We start from the raw sequence: 19,904 nt of genomic DNA, 5'->3' as shown, positions 1-19,904 counted from the left end.
CAAGCGGCCGAGAGCTTCTGAGCTTCCCATGTGCGATGGCACGGAAGGTTGTTCGCTCTACGATTGGAACACGATGGCATATACTTTTTTTGAATTTGATTATGAAAAGCTGCCGCAATTTCGTGCATGCTCTTTAACGGACGGTACATTACCCCAGGCTGTTCTCGACGGCACGTGGATCAAACCCTGGAGAGGCGCGTAAGATTGTAGAGAGCTTCTAGAAGTATGGGGCTGACTTGGGTGGTGATGGTAACTACCAGTCATTGAAGCATCAAATAAAGCCGATCCCCATTGACGATCGCTTTCCTTGCTATTTCTACATGCTGGTTTCGCATGTAATCAATAGGGGTTCCGTCGGGCACGTGTTTCAACTGTTAGTTTACCAGCTCCAACATGTTTAGAGAAACCTGAAGCAACGAGCAACACAGCTAAGTGTGTACTTCCATCGGGCACTGCCTGAGGTGGCCCGGCAAGCTTAATGAGGGTTCCAATGAAGAGAGTTCGGAACTTCAAAAATGCATCGAAGAGCTTCAAGCAGCGGCAGACAAGTTTGCACGGATCTGTGACGAGTTATTGCAGTGTAACTTTTCGAGCTCTGTAGACTCCTCACTTCCTACACAGTGAATGTCCAACGAGCAAACGGGTATCTACTCCAGACATTCATCTACAAGCGCTTGATGATATCCTCAATCACCTGCTCCGTCGTCGCTGTTCCGCCCATGTCAGGCGTTAACAGGTTCCCCTCCTCAAGATTCGCATCCACAGCTTTGTAAATCGATGCTGCCGCCTCCGCCTCATTGTGGAACTCCAACATCAACGCCGTACTCCTGATGGTCGCAATCGGGTTTGCAATCCCCTTGCCCTCAATATCTGGCGCCGAACCATGACACGGCTCGCCAATAACGAACCCATGCCCTACATTCGCGCTCGGCACCAAGCCCAAGCTCCCTACTAACGCAGCCGCGCCATCACTCAAGATATCCCCGTAAAGATTCGGCGCAACAATGACATCGTAGTCTTCCGGCTGCCGGAACAGCTTATACACCATACTATCCACAATCTGCTCCTCCACCCCCACCATCTGGAACCTATCGATCCCCAGCGCCTTCCGCGCCGTCTCCCGGAACAAGCCGTCCGTCTGAGATAGCACATTACTCTTGTGCGTGATTGTGACAAGCGGCTTCGAATGAATGCTCTCGCCGCCGGCCTCACGGATGCGCTGCCGGCGCAGCGCGATATCGCCCGCCATAGTTGCAATGTGGTAGCTCGCTTTCTCAGAGATGCGCTTGATGGCTTCAGCAACGAGGCCATCGGGGGTGGAGTAGGTCTTCTCTTCTTTGACGTAGAGGTCCTCGGTGTTTTCGCGCACGATGACCAGGTCGACGGGGCGCCCGGCGCCGCGGGTGGATTTGACGGGGCGCACGTTGGCGTAGAGGGAGAGGCGCTTGCGCAGGGCGACAATGGGGGAGGAGTAGCCTTCTGTTTTGACGGTGGGGGAGCTGTAGGGGAGCAACTGTTGGTTTTGTGGATTGTATAGCTATAGTGACTGTGATTTATTTACCTTACGGCTCCGAAGAGCGCGCCATCACACTCTTTCTTGAGCGTCTCGACTGTCTTCTCGGGCAATGCCGCGCCCGTCTTCTTGAAGGTCTCGAATCCGGCGTCTAGGTCTACGAATGTGAATTTGAGGCCGGCGGATTGAGGGAGGGCCTGGAGAATGCGGCGGCCCGCGGGGATGACTTCGCGGCCGATGCCGTCGCCAGCGATTAAGCCTAGTATACTTTAGTTTTTTGATCATGTATGTACCAAGTAGAGGTGGACTCTTACCTATTCGGAGCGTGCGGGCAGCCATTGAAGCGTGAACGGCGTGAATAAGAGGTGGTGGGATGAGGTGAGGAAAAGTTGACCTGAAAGCTCCGATCTCGAGCCGAAGAGCTCAGGGATAAATGGCTCCGACCCTTCCCCAGGCTTCAACAACCTCCACATAATTCTCATCCTCCACACACCCTCCACCAGATGAGACTTGGTCTCTTCAACTTGACGCGGCGAAAACAGTATGTCGACACGCTCTCCCAATCAACGAGGCCTTGAACAACTCCCCCGAGAGCTGTGGCTTGAGATTCTCTCCTGGCTCACGTGTGAGCGCGACGCTGTTTTGGAGGTGAACGAGAGGGATGGCATGGATTTCCAAAGGAGAATACCAAAAGCGATGACTGTTTTGAAAGCTACGAAAGCCGATCTGAGGAATCTCTGCCTGACATGCCGGTTTCTTAATTTCAATACTCAGCCGGCTCTCTACGAATTCTTCGACCAGGTCGTGAAAGAACCACGGTCCCTGCCTCTTTTTCTACGGACCCTACTGCGCCAACCAAAGCTCGCTCTACATGTTCGAAGGGTCGACGCTCATTTTCTTGTCTCTGATAGAGCTAGATTCTACGGTCGGAGGCTACCCCGTGAGGATGGGCCACTGTTCACATCCGCCTTGAATCGTCACCGCTTCATGGGCGATAAAACACGCAAACAATTTCAAGACCTGTTCCGCGTGGGTAGTACCATGGGGGACACCCTGGCTGTGCTACTGCTCTGGCATACACCGAATCTTCGTGAACTGAATATTGAGCACGAGGATGGGCCTGGGTACGCCATGCTAGAGGAGCTTATACTCAAGACTCTTCTTTACCCAGTTTCTTCTCTGCCATTCAGCAAGCTTCAGAAACTAAAGATCTGGTTTTCTAGCCCTCATGAATTCAGCCGAGCATCACCCTGGCTATTGCTGCCGTCGCTGCAAAGTCTGGACGTCAGAGGCACCTATGCCTCCACATGTAATCCGGCGTTGCAGGATTTGAAGAACCTACGATGGCGTGTCGATTCCATACGTTCTCTCAATAATTTGGCGACGTTTACCTCTTCGGTGACTTCCCTCGTTATTCATTGCGATAAGATGATTCTAGATGCACTCTATGACATATTATTCTATTGCAAGGCTTTGAAGTCTTTCGAACTCTATTGGAGTCCTTTTCACCCCAAGAACCCAACAGATTTCAATCTCCACGAAACTTTGAAAGCTTTGCTTTGCCGAAAGGACTCCCTGAGCAAATTGAGATTAGATATAGGGCCGAGACTCGAAGGCGCTGGCCGCTATTTCGTCAGAGGGACTGAAAGCAAATTGCAAGAGCGAGAGAAAAATGTGCCATCAGCGGTGTCTTTCAAAGCCTTTGAACAGCTGACCCATCTACATGTCCCAGGACCCGCCCTCCACGAGTGGCTCACAGTTTACCGGGACGACGTTTTGCCTCCAACGCTGGAAATACTGAAACTTCCGACATTCGAGATCAGTACCAGAGACGAAATAGATGACCTAGTGAATGAACTAGTGTTAAAAGGTTTAGGGCAGTGCCCACTGCTAAAAATGATTACATTTGGTCTCAACGGTGAAGATATGCGAGGTATTCGAGGCACGTTGTCCATTCGTTTCAATGAAGGGGGATTCAGTGTTGAAGCTCGAAGTGAGGGCGCGGTGATTCTTGTTATCTCTGACCTCTGTTCTAATTTGGTTTAGACGCAAGTGGGGATTTGGTTGAAGTTGACGACCTAGCGCTTGTTGTCGACTGAAGAAGCCTCATCCGATCAGCAAGGCGATTTAGATACTCTAATAACAACATAGAAGACGCGTAAGGTTGTAAAAACTAACGAAGGACGCGATCCGATGGTAGCATAGATCTGAATGGAGTCCAGCGGTCCCACCTACCTTTAATGGATCCAGCACCTGCTCGAGGCCGGGCCTTCTCGTTTCATCGAATGATCACCTTCAACATCGCTTACCGGTTCATCACTCCTAAGAACATTCCTAGCCGCGCGGCCAGTTCTCCCAATGGCCAATCACTTTTCGTTTCCGAACGGATTCCATTTGCTTATAGCAACTCACAAACGCGTCTTTTCATGGTCACAAGACGGCTTAGTACCAGTCTTTCGGTCCGCAACTCACGGTATCCTTGCGGCTAGGCAAAGTGGGGACGGACGCGGGATTCTGGCGATTGCAGATAGCCAAATTGTGATCTTGCAAAATGTTAGGCCAGGGATGAGTCGGGAATACAAGCTCAAGGGCGAGGATGTGCGTATCAATCTGAGCCCTCCGTAAAGTAATGCCATTCTGACTTTAGGAATTTCAGGGCGAACTTCGCGTACTACAGTTTTCAAGCGACTCACAAATTCTCTTCTTTACATCCACCCTCAGCAACGCAGTACAAACCTATTCAATTGCCCACTCACGCTTTCTCGAGTCCGCACAGACCCACCCTTCTCCTCCAACCGTGGTAGCTACCTCGAGCAACTCTGAACTTCTCCTTGTGGCTTCAGACAGCCCACCTACTATCTCTATCCAGAATCTCAGCACTCGAAACCAACCCCTAGAGTTCCTACCTCTAGCTTCACTTAGTCGCGTTGTATGCGCCTCTTTCCACCCTTCACGATCTACAACATTTATTCTTGGGTTTGCGGATGGCACGCTTGCGGCATATCGAATGCCCACCCCTTCTGGTTGGCTCGCTCTCCGCCCGCCCTTCGAGATCGGCCGCTACGAACGCTTGCATAAAGCCTCCATGGGCGGCATCGTCGCTGCCGAGTTCATATACGGTTACGACGCGAGAGTGGCGAGCGTCGGGAGGGATGGAAAATGTCGATTGGTCGACTTCGGCCGCGGGACGGTGATGCTGAGGACGTGGCATATCAGTAGTCCTGCGACTAGTCTTTCGGTCCTCCCGGTGCCGAAGCTCTCTTCGCCGCGGAGACGTCCTCGACGCGATGCGGACACCGAGTGGAAGGTACTCATAGCGATTGGGAGAGAGGATGGGAAGGTACTGGTTTTCAATACGATTGGGTTGTTGGAGAGGGAGGTGAAGGTTGGGGCTGGCGTTTTTGGGTTGCAGTGGGTGGAGGATAGTCCTTGAGTGTCACAACGCAACTCTCCTAGAACTAAAGACAAATCTACAACTTCGAGACATGAACCTATTTCTAGCCATGGAACATTCAGCTCTAATTAAGGAATGACATCAAAGATGCTATATTGAGGCACCTCTAAATTCCTAATATTATCTTTCTTCTACTATGTGAGATCTGGGACACGATGAATTAGACTATCAAATCGGGGCAACTTTAAAGATGTAACTGGAGCCGGTCCAGCTTCCCAGGCAAACCCCACTCAATTATATCAAAATGGCCAATTCTGCACGCGTCCTACAATGTATGTATTGGGACGCTGTAAATTAGACTAGAGAACAAGGGCACATCAAAGCGTAACAACGGGAGCTAGTCCACTCAATCTTAGCTCCCTTTCACTATTGTATGTCCGGTCCATGAGGCTCTCAAATCAACGTCCAATGCTCGGCCATTGACCAATCAGATCCCCCGCCACACCGCCCTCCGCGGGGAGACCCTTGAAAGCGATCTGTCCCTCTAACAGCTGCCACAAAGACCAACAGCTCCCGCCACATCTCCCAAACCTCCACCTCACTCCAACCTTCCACGACCAACCCACACCCTCCAATTCCACACCCCCCCAAACCAACATCACAATGCGCCTCTCCACTCTCCCCCTCCTCGCCCTCCTCCCCGCCCTAGCCGCGTGCCTCGACAAGCCCCTCAACATCGAAGTCACGACGCCCGCCGACTGCACCCGCAAGACCGTCGCCGGCGACAAGGTCAACGTGCACTACCGCGGCACACTTGAGTCTACTGGCGCGGAGTTCGATGCGAGCTACAACCGCGGCCAGCCGCTCAGCTTTACGGTCGGCAAGGGCCAGGTTATCAAAGGCTGGGATCAGGGATTGCTGGATATGTGCCCTGGAGAGAAGAGGCTGTTGACGATTCAGCCGGAGTGGGCGTATGGGCAGAGGGCTATGGGGCCGATTCCCGCGGGGAGTGTGTTGGGTGAGTTGGTTTCTTTGTTTTGAGGGAGGGAGGGAGATATTGTTTTGAGTGAAGGGCAAAGGCTAATTGTTACGCAGTCTTTGAGACGGAGCTTGTGAGCATCGACGGAGTGAAGGATGAGTTGTGAAGGATTCTTGGGTGGTTGGTTGAATAGACGGCTCGATGAGAACACGGGTTATGAAAACGGCTCAGTACATGAAGGGCACCTCAAAAGTCAGAGAAATACAAGGCAATGAGAACCTTTCAGGTCTCGGCCATTGACGACATTGTTGCTTATGCTCAAGCTACGTGCGGTTGTGCTAAAGCAGATCTTCCACAAGGCACGGTGTATCAAAACACCCATACCCCTTTACCACACTCATCTCGTCCACACTATCCGCCTTCGTCTTGAAGCTCCACCCCGCCTGCTTATTTTCCACTATCTCTGCTCCTCCACCCTTTCTCTTCTTCCAGATGCATGTCCCGAATATGCCAAGCTCAGATACCACACCCCCCTCATGCACGCCAACTGCCGATAGTAGCACATTCCTCAACTTTGGCGGCTCAATCATCTCCATCAGCACCCAATTCCGCCACTCCGCCTCCGGCGCCCGCTCCAGAAATTCCGGTATATCCCCCCTATACACATTATGTCCTCCCCCCTCCAAACTCGGCTTAAGTACATACCGCCCCGCCGTCTCAATCCTCCTCGCTTGTCCCCTTGCCCAGAGCCCTACCTCCGTCTCATCCAACGGATACATCGGCGCAAACGTCCCCCTAATCCTCTCCACTCTCCCCTTATTCCCACTCAGCAAAAACCGCTCCAGCACCCCGGCCCCCGCAAGCGCCTGCTGCACCTTCTTAAACCCGGCCAATTGCCCCAGCACACTCGGACACTTGATCGCCCGCGACGTCTCGATCCTCACCCGCGCCTCCATCCCTTCCTCGTCGTGCTCGCCCGCGTCGTACCCCGCGCGCATGTACGCAACGGACACCTCCACCGGCTGCGTGCTGTGCGGCGGGTAGAACAGCAGCTCCCCCGTCTCGGCGCGCGTCGTGCGCGCGAGGAAGTCGGTCGGGAAGTCGACGCGGTGGCAGGGAATGGGCGGGGCGCGGGCCCAGAGGCCGTACTCGAGGGGCCGCTCGTCGCAAATGTTGATGTTGAAGGGCTGGACGGGCATGAGGATGGCGGTGGCTGTGGCGAGGGCGGTTTTGGGGGGGCCGTAGGCGGCGTGGGCTGTGGCGAGGGCGAAGACGAGGTTTGAGATGGTGGAGGTGGTCGGGAGGGCGGAGGGGTGGATTGGGTTGGGGGGGGTGGGAGGGGTGGTGTAGAGGCCTGTGGCGGTGAGGTGGTGGTGCATGGTGTTGACGATGCTGGCGTGGGTGCCGCCGGCGCAGGACATGGTGTTGAATTCGACTTGTTTGATGGCTAGCCCTGGAGATGGATCTATGGCGGAGACTGGCTGTTGGTGGAGCATGTAGTCTGACCGGAATATCCCCATGGTAAGAGGCTGGATGTAGCCAGCTTCTTTCGCCTTCAGATGCACGCTCCATAGGGCTTTAGCGAAAGGATCCGAGACTAGCATATCACGTAGGACTTCAGCAAGCCAGGTGTCATCTTCGGCTACTGCGGCGTAGAGCTCGTTGTAGTCCTTCTGGAGTTGGCGCGCCTCTTCAAATCTAGATCGTGGGAAGAGCGTTGGAAATATGCTCGTCCCGATCGGTCGGGCTCGGATGTTATCTTCATCGTCCCAGTTGCCGATCTTGATGAGCGATCCGTGAGTTAGCTGCCAGTCTCGGATTGCGGAGTGGAGAGCGACTAGACGGTCGTCGGATAGGAGGGCCAAAGGAGGGTAATCTGGTTTTGATGCTGACGACATTATGAATGAGATGGCTGTTATTACACGAGCTGGCTAATATGAGCGTTTTTAAAGATAGATGGTAAGAAAGGGTTCTTGCACCCTCCCAGGTTCTGACAATGATAAGATGCTCAAGGATCGGATATTCGGAACTTGAGGGCTAGCCCAGCAGGACGTATCAACTCGTGACCTAAGTGTGATGCTCTTTCTGTAACAAGAAAGGGTATATGCGTGTACATCAAGATATATGCCTGTTCTGATGCACAGATACTAGTAAGCTCCAGCCTGAGGTAGTGTAAGAAATTACATAGGTAAGTTTGGCGAATAGAGTATACAAGAACATTATTTTATACTTCTTTTACACTTTATTCGTCGTTGAACGTTGCGATCACTTAACAGTATGCCTTGATTTGCCCGTCAGGTGTTAAGATGGAAGAACGTAAAGCTGATCGGAAAGCAACTGAAAAATCTGACCCAAAACGCGAGGCCCAGTGTTTAGTATCGTAAGGACAATCGACGTACCAGGTTCTTCACTAAGAATGTATAGAATGCTACGACTACGTCCGTCTAACCATGAACACTGATGCAGGACTACACTCTTGACATTGGACGTAGCCTCGTGGAACGATACGCCAAAGACTTGCAAAAGGGCCGCCAAAAGAGGCATTCACGTTGCGATCTCGTTTTATGAAACAAGCCCGTGTCAGTCTTGTACAGTAAGAGGAGGAGTTGAAGGTATTTGGATCATGGCTGTGTAGACTCGACCTGGTCGTGATGTTGGAGTTACACCCTCCTAAGCTCAATATAGCCTAGACCTAGTGCAATCGGGCTTTACCGACGATCTATTTATGCCCTTCGCACAGCCTCAACCAACACCCTCGGGCCTCCGTGAACACCGTGGCAGCTCTCGGATCGGGGAAATGGCATCTCCAGGCCAGCCTACTCGGTACGGCCGCCGTGATCTGCTTACTGTGGCTACCCAGAGAGGCTGTTTCAGGGTCAGGCACACATTGAAGCTTACTGGATAGTAATGCTTTCAGCTGTGCCAGCAGGATCATTTTTAGCATCGTGGCCTTTGCAAAGATCTGGGGCGAGTATAGCAGAGTATGTGTTCTATATGTGTCGCACCCTCCCAGGAGGTACGGGCAGATACGCAAGGCTTCTTTCATTCAAAGCTGGGATCTTCTATTACTTTCATTATCGTTGCTCTCATTTTGAGTCGATGATCGTTTCGGTCTTTTCAATTTTTATATCCACTGGCCTCGTCTCTATCTTGAATCACAGATCCGACCACTGGCTCGCCTCTATCTCGAAACATAGATCCGACCACCAGTCCGCCTCTCGAACCACAGATCTAACCACTGGTCCTGCCTCTATCGTGAATCATAGATCCGACCATCGGCCTTATAAACACTTCGCAAAATCTGTCTTCGTGTCTTGCGAATTACCTACACTGGACCTTCCGTTTTTCAGAGAAGCCACTATTAGTCTCCGCCTTCTACGTATTCCATAGCCTTACTTTTCAGTCCCTCGTCGCCGGGCCATATATATCAAGATGTTGGCGAAGGTAAGCCCACCCGTCTTCAATACAGACTGGAATTCCTCTGCTTCAAGAGGCTTACATCTATCTAGATTCTACCTTGCATTACACTTCTAGGACTCCCGACCGTCTTAGCCTATCCTACGGCGTGGGGAGTATTAGAAGTAGTATCGAACACGGTTGCCCTGAACTGGTACTCGAGCAATTTCGATAAGGGCGGTCCCGCTCCGGCTTCCGAGAAGACTGCTAGCTTTTACAATTGTAAAGGTCCTCAAATCTCCGATTTCCCCTCCTTCGATGAGTGGATCAGCTTCAACGACATGTGGCAAATCAATGAGCCGATACTAAAGCTCTCGAATCCCGACCATCCCAACTTGATACCGACTATTAGGGAGAAGATAGAGTTGGTGTCCACGAGCACCCAAGTAGATGCGCGGCTAATTCTTGCCATCATAATGGAAGAGGTACGAGTTCTGAATACGCTTGCAATTACTACCCTTAGAGGAATCCCCCATTAATGACCCACTAGTCGACTGGTAACCTTAATGTCCCCTGCACCCTGGGCAGCATGACAAATTGCGGTTTAATGCAAGCTGCTGGCGGAAGCGTATCTTTCAATCCAAAGGACCCAGAGAACAGCATCGAGCAGATGATCCGAGATGGCGTTCGAGGTGTGGGTGAAGTACCTGGCTTAGCTGGATATCTCAACGGCATTTCATGGATCCAAAACGCCGAATTCGGCAACCCATATCTCGCTGCACACCTGTATAACGCGGGTAGCGCAACTGGAGGCGGCAATCTCGGAGTTATTGAGGGCGGTAATAAGAAATCGAAGGTGTATGCTTCCGACATTTCGAGTCGTTTGACGGGGTGGGATGGTGGGTATGCGGGATGCTTGGCAAGCACACAATGTCCTGGACAGCTAAGGGAAGCGGGTGATTGCTGACAATGATCTTCGGTGCTCAATACCCCGTGTTTCCTTGCTTTTCTCTCGTGGCGTATAGGTTGGTTGTGTAGGTGTTAAAAAGCTGGAACAGCGAGGTGCATACGTCTAGGCGTTGTGACAACTTTATCTGTGCCAGATTCTTCTCTAGGGTCACTCATATCACTCTCTCAATCCATTCAAAGATCTCTATATCTCGTACTTAAATCTACTATATGTCTCGTTTCGATTATTGCAACATGTCTTAACCTATGACTAATTATTCATTCAAAGACAACACAAAAGTGGTCAGTGCCCATGAGAAAGGGTTGAATTCCAGTCCGGCCCTAGCTGCTTTTGGTGTTGCACTGCAACCAGACTCTGCTCTACAACGTGGATCTTTCCGACTCCTTGATGCGTCGGCATAATTCTCCTCCATAGTCTGACCAAAACCACCTATTCTTCGATCCCCCAGCGGTAAAGAGCGAAAGCATTACCGTTGCATAAACTCGTAGTTTCCGAAGATTAGTCGTATTTATCAGGTAGCGATTAGAAAAAAGGATAAGAATGACCACATCTAGCTTGGTGATTACTAACGGGTCTAACTCCGGTAAGCGAGGACACTTATATACTAATGATGCCATCCACAGACCCGCCTTCCTCGTCTATAAGAAATACAATTGCTATCTCCATATCCCAAGAGCCTAGACATTAAGACATTGAACACCAGCACTCGCCATCAAAAGACCCGCCAACCATCATGGCGTCCAATCAACTCGCCCTCCCGCGCGGTTCCCTTATCGTATGTACTCCCTAAAGTTAATTTATTGATGAGTCTAACATGCTCACAGGTCGTCAGCGGCGCCAACGGCCTCATCGGCAGCAATATCGTTGATCAACTCCTGCTTGCAGGCTACCACGTCCGCGGAACCGTCCGGAGCCTCGACCGCACCAAGTGGATGCTCTCTCACTTCGACGCCAAGTACGGCAAAGGCAAATTCTCTCTCATCGAAGTCCTCGACATGGCCGCGCCGAGCGCCTATACCGAGGCCGTCAAAGGCGCTGCCGGCCTCGTGCACGTCGCGACCCCCGTCTTTTCGACCGCCGACCCCAACGAGGGCATCCAGCCTGTTGTAGACGGGACGATCAATGCTCTTGAAGCAGCGAGCAATGAGGCGTCCATCAAGCGCGTAGTGCTAACGTCCTCGTCGACCGCAGCCTCGAATCCGCAGCCGAACAAGGTCGTCAACGTCGACACGAATTCCTGGAATGAGGATGCCTTGAAAGCGGCATGGGCGCCTCCGCCATATGAAGGGCAGCAGCGGGTTGTTGAAGTCTACGCAGCCAGTAAGATGGAGGGCGAGAAGGCGGCGTGGGAGTTTATGCGCGAGACGAAGCCGAGTTTCGTGCTCAATGCTGTTCTGCCGAATATGAACTTTGGGAACATTGTTTCGGTCGAGCACCAGGGATATCCGACGTCAGCTAGTTTGGTCAAGGCGCTGTGGGCTGGTGGCGAGGGGGCAGGCTTCTTGGTCGGGATTGACCCGCAGTGGTTCGTCGATGTGCAGGATGATGCCAGGCTGCATGTTGCGGCGCTGATTTACGAGGATGTGAAGGCGGAGCGGTTGTTTGCGTTTGCGCAGCCGTTCAACTGGAACGATATCCTGGCATTTTTCAGGAAGTTGTATCCGGGGCGGAAGTTTCATGCTGATTTCCCAGATCTGGGACGGGACTTGAGTAAGGTTGCGAATGAGCGCGCCGAAGAGCTTCTGAAGCGGTTTGGGCAGCCTGGTTGGACGAGTCTAGAGGACTCGATCAAGGCTCTTCTGTAGGGAGGCTGTGTAAGCGCACCTTATTACGTACTCTTTCCAATTACCGTTTTAGAAGCAGTTCCAGCCAGTCAAGCTTTAGTCTGATTCATGACTTATGTAAAGCTTGAGTTTCAGACTTGTCTCGTCGTCGTGTAATTTTCGCAATTAAGGACTCTAAAGCCATCTTATCCTGCTCCTCGCAGTCCGGAAAAGTGGCTTTCGGATCGATATCGTCAGCATCATCTGTATGCCAGCAGCAATCATATACCCCATCATCGTATCGAGGTGGAATTTCGGCTTCGATCCATGGACTTGGTAACGTCCCACCGTCAAAAATACAGTATCGAGTAGTGTCAATTTCAGATTTGAGACTATGTCGCTTGTCAAATGAAGGGGTGCTGTAGAAACGGGATTCGTGGTTCCCGCTGCTCATGCCAAAATGCTTCAAATTTGGTAGACCGGTCTTAATTCGGGCAAGTAGCTCATTCCATCTCTTCTCATAGTACCAAGTATTTTCACAGTAATCCCTACTTTCGAGATCCCGGCAGTAGTTCTCTGCATCAAGCCCACCACCGATGCGAATGCCATGGACGATAGGGCAATGGTCGAGACGGAGCTCTTCGAGTGTATCAGCGTGAGTAAGGATCCAGTCGAGCTGCCAGTCGTGTGTAAATGTCATATTGCCCAAAAAGAGGGACTTTAGTTTCGGGAAATGCAAGGAGCGTAGGTCACACCGAGGCCAATAACCCCAGAAATTGTCGCCGTATAAGGCGAGTTTTTTGAGCTGATGTGCAACTGGGCGCAGCCACTGGTCTTTGAGCTCTGTGCCATAGATTATATGGGCGTCTGGGAGTTTGAGAGTGCTCTCGGGCCTGGCATCGTGCCATTCTGTCGCGATACGGAGAGCGAGGCTGTCAAGGCGACTAAAAACTGCCTTGAAATCATCGGATTGTGTGATATGTTTCGGGGATATATCTTGAAGGTTTTCGATAGTCAAGCTGCGCACTTGAGAAGCAGGATGCTTGCCATTTAGTGCTTTCATCAACGCTCCCAATACCTCAGTGCGAAACTCGGTCGTCTCAGGCGAATATTTTCCCAGAGTGTTGTGATAGTCCATTGGCCACCCGAGGCCTGAGCCGGGTGCGGCACACACGCTGTGATATTTTAGTTCAATTGATTGGAGGTTTTTGAACTGTCCGACTTTCGCTATGGCTTCTTGACACTCTTTAGACATCTCAGCGTCGGCTGGTGTTCGATATTTGTCCAGTACGACTTCGTGGAAGAGAGTCGTGTCGAAGATGACTTTCGAGACAAGTGGATTGAGGGCAGGGTTGTCTAATAAGATCTCCATATATTTCCCGGTGCTCTTCTTGGATGGGACAAGGACGGCGTGGAGCAATCTTCTCGTGCTAAACCTGGCTGCCGCCATTTTCACAAGACGTGGGGCCATGATCAAAGTCATTTGAGAGTAATAACTAAAGATTCGGAGGCACAGAGCGCGGTTGTCAAAGGGGTGAAGGAGCTGTTGCAAGAGCCATTTGGTGCCCCGTGAAATTGACCCTTGCGACGATCTCCAAACCCCACCAAGCAGGGCATGAAGGTGGCGCACTCAGCGGCTCAATACCGTCTGAGGTGACCCAGAAAGCCATCAGGCTTGCCAAAGCTGGTTTTTCATGATTAACAATAGCATACTAGAGGACCTCAGGCGGTGCTAAACAAGCGTACACAAGCATAGAAACAGCTGGAGTGTGTATATACCTGGCGGATTTCTGGCCCAGCGCTGTATTTCGTTGGGCAATTGGACATAATCAAACGGACCACAGACTAATAATTCACCTCCCATTCCCCAGCCACGTGATCATTCACTAGCACAAGCCATTGCTACCCTACTTCCACTCCAAGCCTTGAATTCACCCCATTAGCTCCAGGTATTTGACCAGACTCCTGTATTCTAAGTCATCCATCCACCATAGTCACTCCACTCCGAAGCACCCCACCACTACTCTAAGTCCACCACTCCAAACTCTCTCCTTCAGGCTACCTACTTCAACCCATATATCAGAACCCCTACAACTCAGCACAAGCAATAAGATGGGGCTACTTGATCTTCCTATGGAGCTCATGCTTCAAGTCGTCAAAAATTTCACGAGTAGGGATCTCAAACACATCATCGAAGCACACCCTCGTCTTCGGGCGTACTTGGGAGAAAAACTACACAAGCGTGCCATTGCAGACAAGCCCGAGAACCTGAGAAATGTCGGAAGACTTGGACCGACGATCGCCAAGAGCATTCAGACGTTACCTGTAATGACATGGGCCATCAAACACAACAAACACTCAATGATCGAGTACCTTCTCAATCACAATGCTAGCGGAATCTCTACGAGTGGGTTCTGGCCTGCATTGGATCTGGTGCCGCAGGTTTGGCCGGCGTTGGACGGCACGGTTCGTTGGGATAACGATTGCCTTCGAACCAAGATTCTGATTATGATGCTCCAACATGCGCAGAGGCTTGGCCGTGATCGAAACACTCTCCCCTGCCAGATGACGAGCTTCCTCCAGAAGTGGCTGCTTCGCTTTCGGGCCCCTTCGTATCAATGCTATGGTGCGAGCCAATATGCCCAACTCGAGCAGTATGACATTCGTATGCCACCTTATGAGGCCCCAGGATATGAGGCTCCAGGATATGAGGCTCCAGGACCATATAATCGCAATACAGCGGGTTTCGGGAAGGGCGAGGAGAAAGTTGTAAGTTTCATACAGGTATCTCACCACTGCACTACGACTAACGTTCTATAGTTGATACTATTGCTCCACCTTGGAGCGGATCCGATGAGCCTGTCGACGGAACACCACATTGGATCCAGGTTCGCTCCCGCACGCCCAACCCCTCAAACTTTTAAAGTGGAGCGTCTACGGATTCTCAACATCCTAGCCAAACACGGAGTGGACCTCAACTGGTCCACGCCAGAGACTGGCAATTTGCTCCACTACGCAGCCAAGACCTCGCAGTTCCCAATCGTAGAGACACTACTCCGACTAGGGGTCAATCCTGACATTGGAGGACCCGACGACACCTGGAATCCTCTCCATTGCGCGTACTTCACCTCTCTTTCCGGAGGCTGCTTCCAGACCGCAGATGTTCTTTTACGTGGAGGTGCGAATCCTGACGTCTTGCATCCCAACGGTGACCACTCGTTGCACAAGCTCATCGACTTAACGCAGTGCTCCTCGAAGATCTTCCAGGAACTTCTTCCCTACTGTAGGAATATCAACGTCCGCAATTCTCGAGGTCAAACCCCACTCCATCTCCTCATGGCACGCCGTTCACGGAAGCTTGCATGGGCGAGGATCCTGATTGAGGCCGGAGCGGATGTAACGTTGAAAGACAATAGCGGAAAGGACATCGTGGACGTCGCGCTTCAGACCGACGGAGGGCTTCAGGGGCCGTCGTCTCCCAAGGGAAAGGTGTCTCCCAAGGGAAAGGTGACTCCCAACGTAAAACCGTCTCCTAAGAGTAAAGCAACTCCCAAGAGCAAAGTTTCTTCTCCAAACAAGACTCTGCTCTACCTCCGCCTAAACTTCCTCGCCGACATGGGGCTCAAGTTCGGAAAGCCGGAGCTTATCCCCGCACAAGCAGTCTACGACCAGATCCACGCCGAAATGGTGTACAGCCAGCAGAAACTTGAGCAAGAACTCGAGTCTGACTTCGAGGACAAAGATGCGCTGGACGACTGTGGCCGGGGCTTATCCGAGGAGACTTTGGAAGTCTTCTTGAACATCAAAGATGCGCTTGAAAAGCTTCTCGATAGGGGAGGAGAGATGGGAGCGAAGTTCCGCCGCTTTTGGGAAATTCATCATTGGGAGATCTCTCTGCATTTCATTACTCCGTATGTGGGTTACAAGCGAAGTCCCCATGAATGGAACATGTTGCGGACGTCTCGGCCTTGGATGACTGACTTTCTTTAGGAGTGGTAGATCGGGCAGCATTGTTGCGTTGGCGGTCTGAGTTCATTTCGATATTCTTCACCGTAATGGCCACAAAGCGGCTCCGAGGAGGCCTAGTCAGGCTGCTGAAACTGGTTCTTAATTTATCTTTCGGTGAGTAGGGTATTAGGGTAGAAATGAGATTGTGAAGAACGATGGAAGATTGCAATATTACTAGCTCAAACTATACTCCGACGCCCTAGTTCTTCGTTATCCGTCTTCCTGCAGCAAGGACCTTTTGGTTTCACCAATACCCTTGAAACATAGCTGAAGACAAAAGCCTATGCTCGCTCGCTCGCTACTGTCTGAGGTGCTCTGGCGCATCACCAAAACCCACACTTGATATAAAATCCTCGATAGAATTGGTGGGACCAGATTGAAGGATTTCTGCTCCACCTATCTTACCACTGTTTGGGGTTGAGCCCAATATTGAGGACTTGGAAAATGGTTCGAAGGCTGTGGCAAGAAAGAGTGCACAAACGAATGTCCCAACACTGTGATTATCACGGAACAAGGAGCTGTATGCCGTGTGCGTGATGTATTGGATGATGATGATGATGATGATGAAGAAGAGAGCTGCTACCAGTAGAGGCTTAGAGGGTGCACCTTAAGTAATGATAATTCGTCCCACTTTTCTGCAGCACTTGCTCAAATCTGATTAGGTATGGATGATCATGCGAGCTTTTTGGTGGAGTGATAGTCAGTAAGGAACCGGAAGAGTGGGCACGTGGGGCACGAAAAGGGTGGTACTCTACAAGGGTATGTGTGCGTGTATGCCATTGCTTGGGGTGCTTCAATACATTTTCAGGAATCTAAACGGGATAGAAGCTTTTCACTCTGGGCTATATAAAAACTCGTTGAAGCACGTCAAGCAGTGGTAGACAGGTGCACCTATGAGACAGCGTTGTCAACAGAAAGAGGTAGTCCAGAAGTCGATCCACGTTCGTTTATCTAGAGACAACACTGATATCTATATTATTTATTATAGATGCAAGACTTTTTAGATACGCCAATGTGCTCTATGTACTTATAAGCTCTAAAACTTACAGCCAGTGATCTCCACCAATTTCTTAAAGTTCTGCAAAATTCAGTCAGTAAAGTTCACCTTCTAAACGTGCAGCAAAACATACCGGTGTTCCAAATCCGGTGGCAGGATCCCATCCAACTACAGCCGGGAAACCATCAGTATCACAGCCATGTGTAGAGCCCTTTGTAATATCGGTGAAGCCCTTGTATCCACTAGAGTAAATCCACGGATTCAAGAACCCAAGGGAGGGCTTTCCAGACGCGATCAGGGCGTCATTAACTAGGGAAATGATGCCGCCAGATAATGGGCAGGAGGCGCTGGTCCCGCTAATAACGCCCTCGGTGCCGTTCCAGACGTAGGCGAAGTAGAGACCTTGGGCCGAGATGTCAGGGTATCCACGGCCAGCTGGCAACAAGATTAGTACGGAGTAAGGAGTGAGAAGTTAGGAGTGAGGAGTAAGGAGTAAAAGCCCCAGGAGCGCTTGGTAACGGCATTATACTTGGAAGCGGTATGCTTACATTTGTTATATAGCCCATCGTACTTGCCATTAAGACCTTCCACATAGGCGGGCACAGCCTTATCCTGGTACTTTGGGCGGGGGAAGTAGTTGCTAAAGCCAGCTCCGCTAGCATAGAAGCTATGCAGAGGGTTCACACTGGGTGCCCGATACGCCACCTCTTCAGGTTGGAAGTTCATCGTGGCTCCGACAGCGGTTACGAAGGGGCATCCAGCGGGGAAAGCTGGTACGAATTGCGTGGTATTCTTGCCGTCATTGGTCAGGCAAGTGCCTGGGTCTCCAACGCCGCCGTCTCCGCTAGAGAAGAGCAGAGAGGTGCCTCGTGCACCTATACGAGCGAAGTCCTTGCAGACACGCTCCGCGTACGACTTGGGAACCGATTGCTCGTCATCGCCGTAGGAGGTAGTGATGGTTTGTGGAATACTCTTCTGGCTGAGGATGTATTGGACCCAAACTAGGTACGGCTCATTGGTGTCGGTCGGGGTGTTGGTGTCCGGGATGAATGGAGGGCTACCGCCTGTGCTCCAGGTCTCGATCGGAGTTGGCCAGCTAATTCCAGCGATGGCTTGAACGTCAAGATTGGCTTCGCGTGAGATGCCGTCTTCAGCTTGAGTGGCATTCAGGGGTCCATCCTGGAGGGGGCCACCATCGAGAGAGACCCCCTTAAAAGTGTAGGCCGAAGAGACCGCCTCCGGCCGGTACTTCTGGAGGAACTTGGCAGTGTCCGGCCGAATTGGGATTTCTCCAAGGTAGTTGGTGAACCCGACCTTGTTCTTTCCGGCAGCCTTGGGCTTGTAGCCTTTGGTGCCATACAGTTCCATGAAACATTGCGGGGTTACAGAGCTGACATTACACACGCTGGAAATAGCAGGGTCGGTAGGTGGTGTGTACCCAGCTGGGATATATGGGGCGGAATCGATATAAGTTGTCTTTTGAGCACCCATTCGGAAGAAAGAGGTAGTTGGCTGGATGACATCGATGTGTTCGTGGAGATGGGCAGGTAGAGACCACTTAGTAGTGCGAACCAAGCGGTCACCGTCTCGCTCATGCTCGAAGGTGTGGTACTCGGTGTCCAGGAGGCGTTCCACCGTCTCGATTGGGAGAGACACAGAAATCCAGTCCTTCGACGGGCTATAGCTCAAAGACTCAATGCCATTGTCACGGAGCCATTCATTCACAAGGTCCAGGGTTTCTACGGACGGCTTTACGAGGTCGTTGACCTCGTCATGGCTTAAGTGTTTACCGTAACGGTCATGACTCGGGTCGGAGACTATAGTGGTCAGTGGCGCATCTTCAACAGAGGTCATAGCACGCTGGGCGTGAGCAAAGTGGCACACTCATTAAGCACTGTCTCGTGCGTCCATCTGTCTGCCACCGCTTGGGGCACTTCAACGAGTTTCCACATAGCCCAAGGTGAAGAGCTCCTAGCTCGTTCAGATCCATGAAAATGCAATGAAGCACCCCAAGCAGTGGCAGACAGGTGAGGAGACATGGTGTTCTGGAATTAGAGTGCCACCTTTTCCATGCTCCGCGTGCATAGGTAGTACACTTACCTTCGTACAATTGGCGTTCTAGTTCCTCGAACTGGCCTTGCTTGATTCCAATATGGAGATCAATGGTATTCGCGCTGGATGCTCGGCCGACCCTCTTCCACTGTCTGGGCACATTGTGTGTTTCTTTCACCGCATACGGCGACCGAGAGTGAACGGGAGAGCAAAAGACAGCTTGGGCAGCAATTGCCACAGAGAGAACGGAGGTAAAGAGAAGCATACTGCAGCAGCGATTGGCAATTGGTGGGCCTCCGCTAATGCTGGCGAGGATGAACCAGCACCAGGGCGGCGACGCAGTCCATATTTATAAAAGCTATGGGTTAATTGCTCTCCAGTCCCGCTGTTTCGCAAGAAATTTGGAAGCTCAATGGCTGTAGTACCTGCAGCGGGGTACGCTGCGGTGCAGGCCTGGTATGGAAGGTGAGTACGACTTTTTGGCGCGGAGGTTCCCTGATGACGGCGTGCAATCAGGCAGGTAAGCTTATCTGCACGTAGATCCTGCCCCTCCCGGCTTGGTTCGTTTGTATGGGGACCATGGGAGCCATGTTGATTTGAGCTTCTGGAAGTTCGGCGCGTTCGGATAGGGAGGTCGATCTGATGAGGGCGAGGGGCGTGGTTCGCTGAGATTACCTCGGAGAACCTGGTTCTGGCGCCACAGGAACGGGATATTGCGCCTCCCGAGCATGCAGATGCTTGTCTAAGCCAGGTTAAATGCCAATGCTCCGAAAACTTGCTTTATTCTGAGGCATTCAAGGCGAACTGCGTTGTTGCGCCGAGAGAGCACGAA

At 51.6% G+C, this 19,904-nt stretch overlaps 11 protein-coding genes across 11 annotated transcripts; 6 read left to right on the top strand and 5 right to left on the bottom strand.

Annotated features, from left to right (window-relative positions):
• Positions 1-305: 305 nt before the first annotated feature.
• Positions 306-1,892, bottom strand: BDZ99DRAFT_458719 (isocitrate dehydrogenase LysB). Its single transcript, XM_033718980.1, has 3 exons — positions 1,828-1,892; positions 1,562-1,772; positions 306-1,499 (listed from the first exon to the last, which is right to left on the bottom strand). The coding sequence occupies exons 1-3, from the start codon at positions 1,850-1,852 to the stop codon at positions 665-667; spliced, it is 1,071 nt and encodes a 356-aa protein (XP_033581696.1). The 5' UTR covers positions 1,853-1,892; the 3' UTR covers positions 306-664.
• A 164-nt stretch (positions 1,893-2,056) lies between these two features.
• On the top strand, positions 2,057-3,612 carry BDZ99DRAFT_515507 (uncharacterized protein; the record flags this gene model as incomplete). Its single annotated transcript, XM_033724977.1, has 2 exons — positions 2,057-3,506; positions 3,560-3,612. The coding sequence occupies 2 exons, from the start codon at positions 2,057-2,059 to the stop codon at positions 3,610-3,612; spliced, it is 1,503 nt and encodes a 500-aa protein (XP_033581695.1).
• On the top strand, positions 3,560-5,058 carry BDZ99DRAFT_566678 (WD40 repeat-like protein). Its single transcript, XM_033727614.1, has 2 exons — positions 3,560-4,111; positions 4,170-5,058. The coding sequence occupies exons 1-2, from the start codon at positions 3,872-3,874 to the stop codon at positions 4,944-4,946; spliced, it is 1,017 nt and encodes a 338-aa protein (XP_033581694.1). The 5' UTR covers positions 3,560-3,871; the 3' UTR covers positions 4,947-5,058.
• Positions 5,059-5,528: 470 nt separating this feature from the next.
• Positions 5,529-6,276, top strand: BDZ99DRAFT_458717 (FK506-binding protein 2 precursor). The gene is made up of 2 exons (XM_033718979.1): positions 5,529-5,925; positions 6,003-6,276. Exons 1-2 carry the CDS (start codon positions 5,571-5,573, stop codon positions 6,050-6,052), a joined length of 405 nt encoding a protein of 134 aa, XP_033581693.1. The 5' UTR covers positions 5,529-5,570; the 3' UTR covers positions 6,053-6,276.
• On the bottom strand, positions 6,225-7,894 carry BDZ99DRAFT_434523 (glutathione synthase; the record flags this gene model as incomplete). The annotated part of the gene is made up of 1 exon (XM_033717447.1): positions 6,225-7,894. Exon 1 carries the CDS (start codon positions 7,782-7,784, stop codon positions 6,225-6,227), a length of 1,560 nt encoding a protein of 519 aa, XP_033581692.1. The 5' UTR covers positions 7,785-7,894.
• A 235-nt stretch (positions 7,895-8,129) lies between these two features.
• On the bottom strand, positions 8,130-8,507 carry BDZ99DRAFT_458716 (uncharacterized protein). The gene has a single exon (XM_033718978.1). The coding sequence runs from the start codon at positions 8,428-8,430 to the stop codon at positions 8,188-8,190; it is 243 nt and encodes an 80-aa protein (XP_033581691.1). The 5' UTR covers positions 8,431-8,507; the 3' UTR covers positions 8,130-8,187.
• Positions 8,508-8,942: 435 nt separating this feature from the next.
• BDZ99DRAFT_408085 (uncharacterized protein) lies at positions 8,943-10,473 on the top strand. Its single transcript, XM_033716500.1, has 3 exons — positions 8,943-9,330; positions 9,396-9,767; positions 9,833-10,473. The coding sequence occupies exons 1-3, from the start codon at positions 9,319-9,321 to the stop codon at positions 10,247-10,249; spliced, it is 801 nt and encodes a 266-aa protein (XP_033581690.1). The 5' UTR covers positions 8,943-9,318; the 3' UTR covers positions 10,250-10,473.
• Positions 10,474-10,985: 512 nt separating this feature from the next.
• BDZ99DRAFT_506130 (NAD(P)-binding protein) lies at positions 10,986-12,123 on the top strand (the record flags this gene model as incomplete). The annotated part of the gene is made up of 2 exons (XM_033724154.1): positions 10,986-11,027; positions 11,077-12,123. The coding sequence occupies 2 exons, from the start codon at positions 10,986-10,988 to the stop codon at positions 12,055-12,057; spliced, it is 1,023 nt and encodes a 340-aa protein (XP_033581689.1). The 3' UTR covers positions 12,058-12,123.
• Positions 12,124-12,625: 502 nt separating this feature from the next.
• Positions 12,626-13,252, bottom strand: BDZ99DRAFT_367371 (uncharacterized protein; the record flags this gene model as incomplete). The annotated part of the gene is made up of 1 exon (XM_033714760.1): positions 12,626-13,252. A coding segment is annotated over one exon (627 nt), but the record flags the coding sequence as incomplete, so codon positions are not given.
• A 1,522-nt stretch (positions 13,253-14,774) lies between these two features.
• Positions 14,775-16,223, top strand: BDZ99DRAFT_458713 (ankyrin). The gene has a single exon (XM_033718977.1). The coding sequence runs from the start codon at positions 14,869-14,871 to the stop codon at positions 16,003-16,005; it is 1,137 nt and encodes a 378-aa protein (XP_033581687.1). The 5' UTR covers positions 14,775-14,868; the 3' UTR covers positions 16,006-16,223.
• Positions 16,224-16,963: 740 nt separating this feature from the next.
• On the bottom strand, positions 16,964-19,375 carry BDZ99DRAFT_458712 (tripeptidyl-peptidase 1 precursor). The gene is made up of 4 exons (XM_033718976.1): positions 19,121-19,375; positions 17,569-18,837; positions 17,154-17,455; positions 16,964-17,101 (listed from the first exon to the last, which is right to left on the bottom strand). The coding sequence occupies exons 1-4, from the start codon at positions 19,335-19,337 to the stop codon at positions 17,060-17,062; spliced, it is 1,830 nt and encodes a 609-aa protein (XP_033581686.1). The 5' UTR covers positions 19,338-19,375; the 3' UTR covers positions 16,964-17,059.
• Positions 19,376-19,904: the final 529 nt, after the last annotated feature.

The sequence above is a fragment of the Mytilinidion resinicola genome, assembly GCF_010093595.1.
Source record: "Mytilinidion resinicola strain CBS 304.34 unplaced genomic scaffold BDZ99scaffold_3, whole genome shotgun sequence".
Taxonomy (NCBI): domain Eukaryota; kingdom Fungi; phylum Ascomycota; class Dothideomycetes; order Mytilinidiales; family Mytilinidiaceae; genus Mytilinidion; species Mytilinidion resinicola.
Note: the sequence above shows the minus strand (reverse complement) of the source record. Positions and strands in the feature narration are given on the sequence as shown.

Bases quoted from the DNA above. Each gene is read 5' to 3' on its own strand.
- BDZ99DRAFT_458712 (XM_033718976.1), bottom strand. From the start codon at position 19,337: ATGCTTCTCTTTACCTCCGTTCTCTCTGTGGCAATTGCTGCCCAAGCT. The intron at 18,838-19,120 runs GTAAGTGTACTA...TGACCACTATAG, and splicing joins AGAACGCCAATTGTACGAAG to TCTCCGACCCGAGTCATGAC. The intron at 17,456-17,568 runs GTAAGCATACCG...TCTTGTTGCCAG, and splicing joins CGATGGGCTATATAACAAAT to CTGGCCGTGGATACCCTGAC.
- BDZ99DRAFT_458716 (XM_033718978.1), bottom strand. From the start codon at position 8,430: ATGCCTCTTTTGGCGGCCCTTTTGCAAGTCTTTGGCGTATCGTTCCAC.
- BDZ99DRAFT_458719 (XM_033718980.1), bottom strand. From the start codon at position 1,852: ATGGCTGCCCGCACGCTCCGAATAG. The intron at 1,773-1,827 runs GTAAGAGTCCAC...AAAGTATACTAG, and splicing joins TGCCCGCACGCTCCGAATAG to GCTTAATCGCTGGCGACGGC. The intron at 1,500-1,561 runs GTAAATAAATCA...GCTCCCCTACAG, and splicing joins GCGCTCTTCGGAGCCGTAAG to CTCCCCCACCGTCAAAACAG.
- BDZ99DRAFT_566678 (XM_033727614.1), top strand. From the start codon at position 3,872: ATGGCCAATCACTTTTCGTTTCCGAACGGATTCCATTTGCTTATAGCA. The intron at 4,112-4,169 runs GTGCGTATCAAT...TAGGAATTTCAG, and splicing joins ACAAGCTCAAGGGCGAGGAT to GGCGAACTTCGCGTACTACA.
- BDZ99DRAFT_458713 (XM_033718977.1), top strand. From the start codon at position 14,869: ATGAGCCTGTCGACGGAACACCACATTGGATCCAGGTTCGCTCCCGCA.
- BDZ99DRAFT_458717 (XM_033718979.1), top strand. From the start codon at position 5,571: ATGCGCCTCTCCACTCTCCCCCTCCTCGCCCTCCTCCCCGCCCTAGCC. The intron at 5,926-6,002 runs GTGAGTTGGTTT...ATTGTTACGCAG, and splicing joins TCCCGCGGGGAGTGTGTTGG to TCTTTGAGACGGAGCTTGTG.
- BDZ99DRAFT_408085 (XM_033716500.1), top strand. The intron at 9,768-9,832 runs GTACGAGTTCTG...ATGACCCACTAG, and splicing joins TTGCCATCATAATGGAAGAG to TCGACTGGTAACCTTAATGT.